The sequence below is a fragment of the Cynocephalus volans genome, chromosome 7 (assembly GCF_027409185.1).
Source record: "Cynocephalus volans isolate mCynVol1 chromosome 7, mCynVol1.pri, whole genome shotgun sequence".
Taxonomy (NCBI): domain Eukaryota; kingdom Metazoa; phylum Chordata; class Mammalia; order Dermoptera; family Cynocephalidae; genus Cynocephalus; species Cynocephalus volans.
Window position 1 is genome coordinate 88,819,206 of NC_084466.1, and position 12,487 is coordinate 88,831,692.

Here is a 12,487-nt window from a genome sequence, read left to right on the forward strand (position 1 = left end):
CTTTTCACATAAGAAGTAATGTCTTAAAAAGTACTCTTTTTCATTACAATCCATTGGTCTACCTTGGACTTTGAATGGATGTTATATCTTGGGCCTATGATTTTGTAATGTCATGTACCAATCATTGGAAAAATAATGATCTGTTGATTTAAGCAGTTCTTCCAAATGTTAATGTGTTTTTAAATACAAAGTTAAACTTCTTGATATCGTTCTCACAAGAAAATGCCAAATACTCAAGTTAATATTACAGTTTGTCAGATGTTAGTGTCTCAAGTAAAGATCTTATTGCATGAAAAAAGTGGCTCATTCAGCATGTAACCCAATCACATGAATGCTTTTTCTTGAAATAACCATCCTACTTAAGAAGCAGTAGTGCCTTATTTATACATCCTGTTCGTTTGCACAGAACCCTAAAAAAGCATGTTCCCAAGGAGAGAGATTTAATAAAATTAATAAATTTTACTGCTTTTCCAGGTATTTATAATTGAAAATTTTAAACTGCAATTTCATGCATGTGACAAATACAGCAGTTACTACCAAAAAAAGACCCTGGATATGTGCTAAAACACTGGGATTTTTGCCACCCATTGCTTTTGTACCATCAAATGTAGTGAATGTCAATACAGTGAAAAGCTTGAATAGATTCTAGTATTATAACTGTGTCTTAATGTTAATAAAACCTGAAATAGCTGTGACTTAGTGTGCTTCCTGAAAGGGTCTTGGAGACTCTTAGTACTCCATGGACTACACTTTGAGAGTCATTGTTATAATGGGATGCTGTTTTCTTATGTGGTTCTGGGAATCAGCCATGCTTTGCTTCCTCTTTTGGTCATCTGTTAATTTAAGTACATTTGAGAACAAACTTTATGTAAATCTTTACATGGAAAAGCAGACTGTCTTATAAACACTGTAAGGATAAATTAAAAATCATGCCTTTTGTTAGACTGACTGTATTTGAAGAATGAAGGCACCTTGTGAAGGTGGAAATTTCATGAACTCTTATTTTAGCGGAATTTTGTAGGCCAGCTCAATCACTATCTGACCTTGAGTAAGTTACTTAACAGCTTTGTGCCTCAGTTTTATCATCTCTAAAATGGGATAACATTAGACCTACCTCATAGGATTGTATCAATAATTTGAAACAATTTTCATAATAGCTTTATTTTGTTTCACTACAATCTTTTGAGATGTTGGTTACAAATAAGTTGTTTCAGCTTAAACCACAACTCTTGATTATTAGTATAATAATAAATAAAGCATCATTAAAATTAAAAAGGAAACATTTATTTATGAGTTCTAATTTAAAATATATTAAAAGTAATTTATAGGAGGGTCTTTTGTATTGTTTTTTGGGTGGACACAGAGTTATAGTGAACTTCTTCAAGTGATTCTTTTTATTGATGTTTGATATATTAAGTGGTAATGAGAAATACTGTCTTATTTTCAGTTTACAAAATAACCTTAAATATAATCTCTGCCTCTTTTGTATTTTACTAGAAGTATGTAGAAGTGGATTTCTAGAAAGTAACAGCAACCTGAAGACATGACTAGGAAGCTGAAAACTTCTTTTGCTCCTTCTAAAATAGTTACAAAATGATCTGTTATCAAATTATACTATCTCTTTTTCTTAAGAGTAAAGCTGTGTAAAATAGTATTGGTAATTTTCTTTAAGATATCAAGATTATTAAATACAAGTGTAATTATAGTGAAAAATGTTATACACTGAGAATTGCTATTTTAATGTAGTGTTAGGCTAGCATGGAATATTCTGAGACATTCTGATTATCTCATCTAAAGAAAGTTATTTTAGAACTTGAACTAGTTTACAATATAACATTGGAAGAAAAAAGTTACTGCCACTGTTGGATAGTTGACTTAAAGCCATAGATCTCTTCAGTACCTTAAGTTTCCCCTGAAATTTTCTTAATGATGAAAATGGATTTAGTAATGATAAAAGAAAGTAATTAACTTTGTGAATAGTAAAGTTAAATATTGTTATTTTAGAAAACGATATATAAAGCTGAAATGTAAAGATACGATATAAAATATTGTCTATGTCCCTTTCCCCTGCCAGTGAATCATAGGCCTCTGATATTCTTCATGGATGTTAAGGAGTATTTGAAAATTGAAGTCTCAGACAGTTAGACTATAATAATTACCCTCTTTTAGTGGCTAGATATTGAATTCCTAACCTTTCATAGTGAAGGCAAATCCAAAAGTAAGAATATAAAGTAAACTCTTATCCCCTCAAAAAGTCAAGTATTGGGCTGGCTGTTTAAATTACTTGGTTAGAGCACAGTGCTGATAGCACCAAGATCAGGGGTTTGGATCCCCGTACTGGCCAGCTGCAAAAAAAATTCATGAAATAAATAAATTAAAAAGCCATATATTTTACTCTGTGGTGTTGGAATAGCAAGTGTTATTACTACAGAAGATTTTGGATGTGCTGAAACATTCTTCATTTTATCAATAGGTTCTAAGTAGTGATGAGGAAATGGTAGCTTGGTTTGGTTTATTGAGAGTAGTGATCAGTGTTTTTTAAAAATAGTTTTTTCCACATAATGCTTGATCAATACCCAATTTTATTTACCTTTTTTTTGCAGGTCAATAATAATAACCATTAATAGTCAAAAGTTTTATGAGGGCCGAGCCCATGGCGCACTCGGGAGAGTGCGGCGCTGGGAGCGCAGCGACGCTCCCACCGCGGTTTCGGATCCTGTATAGGAATGGCCGGTGCACTCACTGGCTGAGTGCCGGTCACGAAAAAGACAAAAAAAAAAAGTTTTATGAGAAGAGGGGTATTTAGGAAAGTTAAAAAAATAGCTTTCTGAATGATTTGGAATTTAAAATTTTCTAAATAATGTAATAAAGCATTTCATTTCTTCATGATGGTGTTTTTATAGTATGAAAGCTTCACTAGTATGTATAGTTTCATACCTTTGGGCATCTCCATTTAGATTAGATAGGCAGTGTTTTTTGTTTTTTTAATGGAGCTATTTGCTGTTTAATGACTTTGTTTCCATCATAGGCTTTTATTTCCAGCTTTGTAAGTGTTTTTAACCAATATTTTATATTATTAAATAGAATTTCAAGTAAACATTTAGGTTTTAATGAAATTGTTTTTGGAAAGTACACTATGCTTTCTTTAGATTTAAACATTGCTGCTTTTGTCTCAGTGCTTTTCATGATTGCTTATTTAACATACTTCTCTGAGATTGAAGGTGGTCATCACATCAAAATGGAAATTTCAATTTAAATATGTTATCTTGAGTAATTTCACTAAGATTTTATTGAAGTTAGTTCCGTGAAACTGTTAGTTAATGAAGAGTGGTTTAGGAAGCTGTTTCTGTAACGTTTTGAACATTTTTATGACCTATTGTGTTATAGTTAATATTAAGAATGCCTTGTTTCAAAACTTGCAAACTGTATAACGCTTCCATTCAATTTTTCAAGTAAAACCTTTGCTCAGTTACAGGAAACCAATGTTACATTCAGCTTTCAATAACTGCTTGTGCAAAGTGGAGTCTTATGGTATATTTATGGGCCTTGGGTAGAATAATGCTTGAGTAGTTGAGTGAAAATACAAGAATGAAGTATTTAGACAATGAAGTATTTAGACAGTGAAAATTATAACTTTATTTTTATCTTAGTGCTTAAAGCTTTTTGCATTGTGTGCTTGAATACATTTCAGTATAAATGTGATAACAGTCATTTCTATTTTAAGACTTCAGTGACCTGGGAGGAAAAAATAATTGGCTCTGGTGCATACTAGATTTTCCTTTGTTTTAAATCTAGGCATGTGTTTTTGATCTACTGGAATAAAAACATTAATAATCTGTGATAGATTTTATGTAATCTGGCTTATTGATAATCTAATCTTGCAATATAAATTGGGTGCTCTAAGCACTTGTAATACATTAAGCCTGGGAGACTGAAGTTTCTTTTCAGTGTTCTTATTAAGTAAATGATGTTGGAAATTTTCACCTTTTAAAATGGAAAGTGATGTCCCAATTCACTCTTTTCTTTTTGATTTTTAGATGGGAAATGTAAAGTCATAAGATCGATAGGTTGACTGTGACAACTATGTTTACTTACAGAGAGAACAGGAAATGAGAATGGGTGATATGGGTCCCCGTGGAGCAATAAACATGGGAGGTAGGGATTTGAAGCAAAAGGCTTTTGTAACTTACTTGTAATTCTTTGGGGGACTGTATGTATGTGCTGTTTGTGGTATTTACTTATCAGTAAAAAACTAAAATATGGAACCAACACTTGTAAAGGTGAAATCTCTTACATTTATTAAACTGAAATAAAATACAATTATATTTAAAATATATATATCTAGTTAGAAAATTTTAATTTTGATTATTTGAAGGCCAAACAGATGTGCTATTCTTTGATAGGTTTAATGAGAGTAACCTATAAACCAGGTTTTGATATAGCCTAAAACTAGTTTAGTCATCCCATGGTATAATACAACTAAATTTCTTTTTTAAACTAGTATTTTGTGTAACTTTATGAATGTTTAACTTTTTTTCTCTTAATTACATTATTGTGCAAAGAAGTGAACTGAGACCTCTATAACTTGTCAAAGAAATGTGTCTTGCTAACTTGTAAGAGTTGATAAAAAGCTTTTAAAGAAAGCAACTTTAAAATTGATTGGCTTGTATAGCCAGGTTGTCAGGGAAGTAGTATTGAGTAAATAAACCAAGGGGAAAATAAGTATGGAGCATTGTAGGTTTTATTAAATTAGAAATTTGAAATGCCATACATTTAAAAATTGGATATCAAATTAAATTTCATGTAAATTTTTCACATTAAATTGTCCCACAGAAGCTGTCCATGAAGTTAAAATCTTCATATAAATCAAATGTACATACTGTTTGAAAGATTGCATTACCATAGCATCCAATATACATAGCATGCACACACATATAGTTGGTCCTCCATATCCGTGGGATCTCATCCATAGATTCAGCCAACTGCAGATCAAAAATACTTGGTGAAAAAAAAAATTCTGCCAAGTTCCAAGAAGCTAAAATTGAATTTGCCATGCGCCGAATACTGCATTAAATCTCCGTGAATGAAATGATGTATGGGCATCATATTAAGTATTGTAAGTAATCTAGAGATGATTGAAAGTATGCTGGAGGGGTGTGCGTAGGTTAATATCCAAATACCATCCCATTTATATAAGGGACAGGAGCATCTGCAGTTTTTGGTATTCAGGGGGGTCCTGAAACCAATCCCCCAAGGATACTGAGGTATGACTGTACAGTGTATGAAATAAAACTTAAAACATATAATGTGTGGAATGAGCATTTTCCATCATCAGTCTTTTTTTTTTCTTTCTTTTTTTTTTTTAAATAAACCTCTCATGCCAGTTCTGTGACATCACTAAATTAGATAATCTTGAGTCATTTATTGCTGTCTACTTGGTCACTACGAGCAAGTAGTTGCTGAGCATCTCTGGTATGCAAAGGAAGCGTGAAACATGGCCATAAAGAACTTAATCGGAAAGTTATTACAATAGATAATGTGAAGTAACTGGTGAACCAAGAGTATATAACTTCTAAATTATGAAGCATAGTTGAGTGTATAATAATGGTCTAGTATTTATGTCTTTTTCAGAGTAAATTCTGGGATTGTATATAAAATTATCCATATGGTTTTAAGGATTGTAAGAGTGAGGTTATTATGGATTAAGGGCAGTTTCAAAGGCCATTACAATTATTAGATTGTAATTAACCTCAGAACCACACTTTAAATTGGTATAATACTTAAAACCATTTGTGATAGTGCAGAGACCCTGAAAGCATTGTTTGCTTGATTAGCAGCTTTATCAGAAGAAATATGGGAATATGCCTTTAGATATCTTATTTACTTAGGAATTCAAGAGAATTAAAAATTGTTCTGACATTTTATTCATCAGACAACCATATATGCATTTTAGCACTTAACTCTCCTAAAGAACAGTTTCTCTTCTTTAGTCTTCATTCAGTGTGGGACTTCTTTCCATGTGAGACTCTATATTATCATTATCACCACCATCAGTTGGCTTGCTTTTGAGTAGGAAAAATTATCATATCCCATCAACTTACATTGATGGAATTTGGCGGCAGATTTTCTGGTGTATCACCAGTGTGTATACCAAGTGAAACATACATTATGAAATTGCTTTTCAGGTAACTAGATAATGCTAACATTTCTTAGATCTTTAAATTTAGTTTATTTATAGCTGTGTGGTAGAAGACATAAGTTCTTAAAAAGAAGGCTTTAAGTTAACTACTGAGAGTTGTAAACATTATTTTTGATTTTTTTTTTTATACCTGCGGTTATATACTTCTATTCCAGACTCTCAAGTTAAGTGTAACAGCTATGTTCTATTTGAGAGAGAGAGAGGAAAAAAAACTTATGAAGGGAATAGATAAAGTGTAGATTTATCAGCAAGAACATTTTGGAAATAAGTAATTTCTTCCTATGAAGTTGGTAGGGTTGGGCTTCAAAGAGTAGTATAATATGATGCCAGGAAATGGTAGGGAGTAAGACTTCTTCCTCTCAGCTGTTCCTTGGACTTGACCATATAAAGAGTTCAGGCTTATTAGGTATTTATTTATTTATTTTTTCTTTTAAAAGATGACTGGTAAGGGGATCTTAACTCTTGACTTGGTGTTGGTGTGTCAGCACCATGCTCTCCTAAGTGAGCTAACCAGCCATCCCTATATAGGATCTGAACCCACGCCCTTGGTGGTATCAGCACCACACTCTCCCAAGTGAGCCACGGTCCGGCCCTTGTATTAGGTATTTAGAGTTGTGTGTTTGAATGAAAACTTCAACTCCTTTTATAATGTATCTTTGAGAAATTGAGATCTGAGTGTCAGAAAATTGACCTACATAATGAAATACTAGAAGAAATCCCTAAATTGAAATCAGTATTTGTTATGAATTTTTAATGATAAATATGAGCACTTAAAAAGTCAAAAAAATTTTCAAAGAAAACACTAAAAAATATTGTATTTGGTACCATCATCTATGTAGTATTATAGCTCAAACACTATTGCACTTAAATTAATGGATATCTTTTTGATGAAAAAATTTGAAGCATATTTGATAATCCTCATTTCCAGAATTTCACCATGTCAAAAAAAACCTAGGTAGCTATATTAATATATTATCTGTATTTGGTTGCAGGTGCTTTTAAAAATAAGTTTTGTCATGATGTTTCAGGTTTCTTTTTTTTGGTTTATATTGCACATTTCAATATAAAGTTAATAAAAAGTACCTCCAGTAATTTGGGGAGGTATTCAATAACTATATAAAAGTCAAGAGGTTAGTTACAGTGAGCTTTATATATATCCTTTCACAACTTAATAATATTTGCGTGCTAATATTTCTAGCCATGTTTTAAGAAAAGAGGTTTTCTAAGTGCTGTTCCTTTGTTCATTTAAACTGGTAGAGTGTAGTCACTATTGTTAGGGATTATTTGGTTTAAAGCAAACTATTGCAAATAATAATGATTGTTTTAAAACTTTCAAACTGTTAAAGTCTCAAATGTCCTACAATAATTGATAGTTGCCTCATTTATTTTATGAACATTTGTTTTGGGGACAAAAATTCTAGAGTGTAGGTAATGCTCTATTGCAGAGCTGATAATTGAGTGTCCCATTCTTAAGGAAGGAAGATTATTTTGATAATAGTCTTGCTATATAAATTGCATAAGTATTGTTAAATTTTCAATGTTTACTAAACTAAGATAGGACAGCTCTAAGTATAGATTGTTTTACGTAGATGCGTTTAGCCCAGCACCTGCTGGTAACCAAGGTCCTCCTCCAATGATGGGTATGAATATGAACAACAGAGGAACTATACCTGGCCCACCAATGGGTCCTGGTCCTGCCATGGGACCAGAAGGAGCTGCAAATATGGGAACTGCAATGATGCCAGATAATGGAGCAGTGGTAATGTATCATAAACATTATTTTGATTATATTCAGTAATATACACTCCCGCCCCAAAGATAACTTCACACTTATCATAATTTGGCATCATCTGTTTGGCAGTAGAGATTAACAGCCAGTAAAGAGAAAGAAATTTTGTGAAGTTATATGGTGATTTATGAGAGACAATTTCTAAGTAGCCCAAGAGTTAGGATTATCATCCATGGTATGCTTTTGTACCCAGTAAATAGCAAATGCATATGTTAGTTACAGTTATTTTTCATTCAGTGCTTTTAATTTGTATTCACCTTTCCCAGCATTCAGTGTAATATTAGATCAAGTATCTTATGATTAATGCCTTTTTCCTATGTGGACTCCTACCTGTGGAGGGGACAAAACTCCAGTTATGTGCAAAAACATTTTTGGTAAAAAGATCACTTGTCATGATTTATTCCAAAGAATATAACTGTAAAATAATTAACATTAAATTTTTTTTTTAAGTAAAATATAAACTTGCATTGCTGCATTCTTTTCACAGAATTACTAATTACACTTGTTACTAAATTTAAAGTAGACAATTTTTGTCTTGATCTGAGAGTGTGAAGATATCTTTGTGTGGGTTAAATATTATAAAAAGGCTTTTTAGTTGTAATTTTTATTATATTTGAATATTAGTAGCAAGACTGATACCTTTTATCGTTTCTCTTAAAGTCTGTCACTAGTTAAATGAGGCTTTATGTTGGCCGAACATTTTCTCATTTGGTGTTTTTTAATGGTTCTAAATAACATTTAGAAAGGAAGATTGGTTGATTCTATATTTTGAAAAGGCAGGTTAGTTTTGGAGCTACCATATCAAAATTTAAGTTGCCATTGGTAACAGAAGGCATTGCCACTTAAACTCAGGCCATCAGTTGTAAATCTGTCGTGATCCAGAGACATTAGAAGTTAAACATTGTGCATCTTAGAACTGATGAATTCATTGCTTATCATTTTTAAGTATATTTATGTCAAATGCAGTCTTTTAAGAATTTGGAAAAATTATATGTGCTAACAGATGGATTTTTAAAACCGCACAGGGAAGATAGAGGCAGTGCCATAGTATCTGCTGTGAATAGATGGCACATAATGCAGTTAGTACATTATTTCCTTCAATGGAGGCTTTATTTTATAGTAAAATGCCTGAAAGTTAGTAAAAACTTATACTACTTAGGCTGAGTTTTTGTGTGGCATATAATCATTAATAGTAACTTAGAAATAACATTAACTGTCCTATTTTTCTATGCCTCTCCCTGAAATTGTAAACTTTATTTAAATATCGCCCTTCATCTTTTTGCACTATTTACTGCTACATCTGAGGAGTTCTGTTCAGCCTTTGAGATTAATATGTGTCATTATTGTGAAGTTTTTCAAAATATGTGATTCAGATGTTTAATTGTACTATTATTATTAATATTACTAAGTTAGCAATTTTTAAAATCTCAATCTATTTTCCCAATAATAGTTTCAAGGACAACACCTCAATAGTTTTTATATTGAAATCATAATTCTTTGCGTGTGTTTGTACTAGTGCTTTCTGTCTTAAAAGCATTGATGTTGAAATTTTTAGGATGTTTACTTTTAAAAACAGAATGTGATGCTGCTCCCCGGTTTTATTTTTCTGATTTTTTTTTAAAAGTATTTTTCTTACACAACATAGTTTAATGCAATAGTATCTTAACAAAAGGGGGGGGGGTCAGAGCAGTATTATGATACTGACTAGGCTTAAAATGGCATTTGCTTATGTCATAAAATCAGTTCTTTTTTCATGAAATTGGGGCATAGCATTAGCAATATGTAAATCTGCAGATACTGCTTCTTTTTCTTTTTTTTTTAAGACATAGTAACTAATTAAATTGCTCCTTTCTTCCTTCTATGTGTGATCCTGATTCTGCTGGACTTTCTGCTGAACATCATGACACCACCACTTGGGATTTTGCCAATTTTTCTTGTCACTTATATTTGGCGTGTTCCAAATGGACTCTGTACTTTTATGTGGTATTATAGCACAATGATAGATTTTCCCAAGGACCACCATCTCAGATGGGCTCACCTATGGGGAGTAGAACAGGTTCTGAAACCTCTCAAGCACCAATGAGTGGTGTGGGTCCTGTGAGTGGTGGTCCTGGTGGCTTTGGTAGAGGAAATCAAGGGGGCAACTTTGAGGGCCCTAATAAGCGTCGCAGATATTAAACTTTCTTTCACCATATTTAGAAAAAAAGTTTCAGTGGTATGCCTTTACACTTTTACCTGTTACCTGAAAGAAATGGTTTTATCGTTGATGTATGTAGACTTAAAATTTTTTTTTTTTTAAACTTGAGGTTTTTGTATTTTTCTTTTATTCATAAGCTTTGTTGAGAATGGTAACGATGATGCTCATTGTGAATGTTAAAATGTGTTTGTGACTTTAGCTAAATATAAGTATGCCATAGTACTGTGACAACTATGTAGTTACTTAATCTCAATAAAGAAATCATTTTGGGTAATTTAAAAATGTTATTAGTTGTATTCTCATGATTTTACTAAACTTTACTGTAATAGTAATATTTTGGTTGCTTTAACTAATACAGCCATTTAAAGAGAAAAATGATTTTACTGTTTGTGCAAGTAGCCTTGAAGATAGAAACTTAATGAAAGCTAATGTCCATAAGGGGGAGATAGAGTAGTATATTTGGGGGTGGGTAGGTATGGAAGTTTAATTTGTATAAACTTGATGTTTTGTGAAATCGGAGTTGCTGCCAACATTTCATATAGATTCTGAATATTCAGGTATTCTGAGAAGGATTATTAAGGATACCTTTGTCCTGTGCTGATTTTTCCAAATAAATCTTTTGAATCTTGATCAAAAAAAAAATGTTTGAAGGCACCTCTCTTTTGCTTATAAAATAATCTTTATTCTTATCTGCCATTATTTGTTTGGTGTCAGTATCTAGATCTTAACCAGTTTTCATTGTACAGTTAGTGTTAAATTCTTTAAAATCAAACAATACTGTTGGGTCGGCTGTTAAGCGAGGATTTGCTGTGTGATGGTGAATCACGCATTTCTTGAGAATGCAGGTTTCTGGAAGTATTACAAGATGGCTTGACTTGGCAGTGTTGTAAATATTTCTCCATAGTTTGGTAAGGCTCTCCACTAAAATTTGTCTGATGATCTAGTACTGTGTCTCTAAGGAATACAGTTCAAGTGATTTTAAAAAGCAGAGAATTAACTTGTGAGTGGCTAGGGTCATTGGATTCTGATTAGATCCCTCTACTATCAAATTACTGTTTTTGGATTTTGATTTTCTTCTAGGGGGAAACAGATTTTATCACATTATGTTTACTCCAAAAAAAAAGTCATAGCTAAATTTAATAATTTGTATATTGGTCATGTTTATTTAAGTTTGCATTTAAGGAATTATATATTTAACTTATACCATAAATCTATAATACATCAACCCTGATCATAGCATAGTTATTTCTCACATAACATTTCAGTGTATTACTGTATCATACTTCTAACTCCTTTCTGGAAAGTAATATCCTGTTTTAGAATAAACTGTAAAATAGTGCCTTTTTGTTTCTCCATGGTGTCTGTCCTTGCTAGAAGGAAAGAAAATTTGGTTAGTTTAAAATGTTGCATGTAAAGGTAGAAAAGACCAAGGAAAAAATAAATTTACATAAAAGCTGTTGGTTGTAAAACATAATTGATATGCATTCTTTTGTACCAGTTAAATTTTTCATATGTACTGTTTCATGCTCAGTTATTTTTTAGACGCAACAGTGTGGATGGAATTATTTTCTAAAACTAGCTTTGTTCACAGGCTTTTTGTTTTTGGCAATTCTTTGAAAACATGATTAGGAGATTGTTAAAATAATAGTCAAAGATTGTTCTCATTACATATCTCATGAGTATGAGATGGTGGGGAGTGGGATTTGTTTTAATTTGTGACATTAATTGGGGTGTGGCGAGTTTTACTGTTAATTATAATTATTAAGTGATGTCTATTGGATTTAAATCTAATTTTCCCGTAGTCTGTATTTTATTATATAATCCTTAGGTAATTTGTAGCATTGTATTTCATTTGAAAGCTGAATTAAGATTGGGAGAAACTTGATCTTTTGATATTAATGCCAAGCTACCTTTGGCCAAGGTTGTGAAATTCTCTATGATTCATTCAACAACATTTGAAAGCCAGTGCACAAAGAGATATCTTAATCTCCTGAACATTCTACTGTCCGGGCTCAACTCTGGCTCCGAGAACAAAGTTCTACACATCTTTTTCCCTGCATCAAGAAAATGTTTGTTCCAGTACTTAACCAAGTTTACTCTGGGAACAGCCAGCTTCTGAGTGACAGTCAAGTGGAGCATCTCTGAACTCCTAGTTATTCAGTTTTCAGTGTTTTTTATAGTTAAGAAACTTTGTGGCTGGTTTAGTCAATATTTTTTCTTGTGAATTTGTATACCAAGGGATAGTTGTGAATGTCATTTATATAAAAGTGTTAGATATAAAGCTAAAGAGGAAATTTAATAG

At 32.1% G+C, this 12,487-nt stretch overlaps 1 protein-coding gene across 1 annotated transcript in view; it reads left to right on the forward strand.

The window, feature by feature from the left end:
- PSPC1 (paraspeckle component 1) overlaps nucleotides 1-10,830 on the forward strand; it is a 60,832-nt gene extending 50,002 nt beyond the window's left edge. The window contains exons 7-9 of the mRNA XM_063103279.1: nucleotides 4,098-4,155; nucleotides 7,789-7,958; nucleotides 9,981-10,830. Of these exons, the coding sequence (XP_062959349.1) occupies nucleotides 4,098-4,155; nucleotides 7,789-7,958; nucleotides 9,981-10,166 (414 nt within the window). The 3' untranslated portion in view covers nucleotides 10,167-10,830. The remainder of the gene's footprint in view (nucleotides 1-4,097; nucleotides 4,156-7,788; nucleotides 7,959-9,980) is intronic.
- The last annotated feature ends 1,657 nt before the right edge of the window (nucleotides 10,831-12,487 follow it).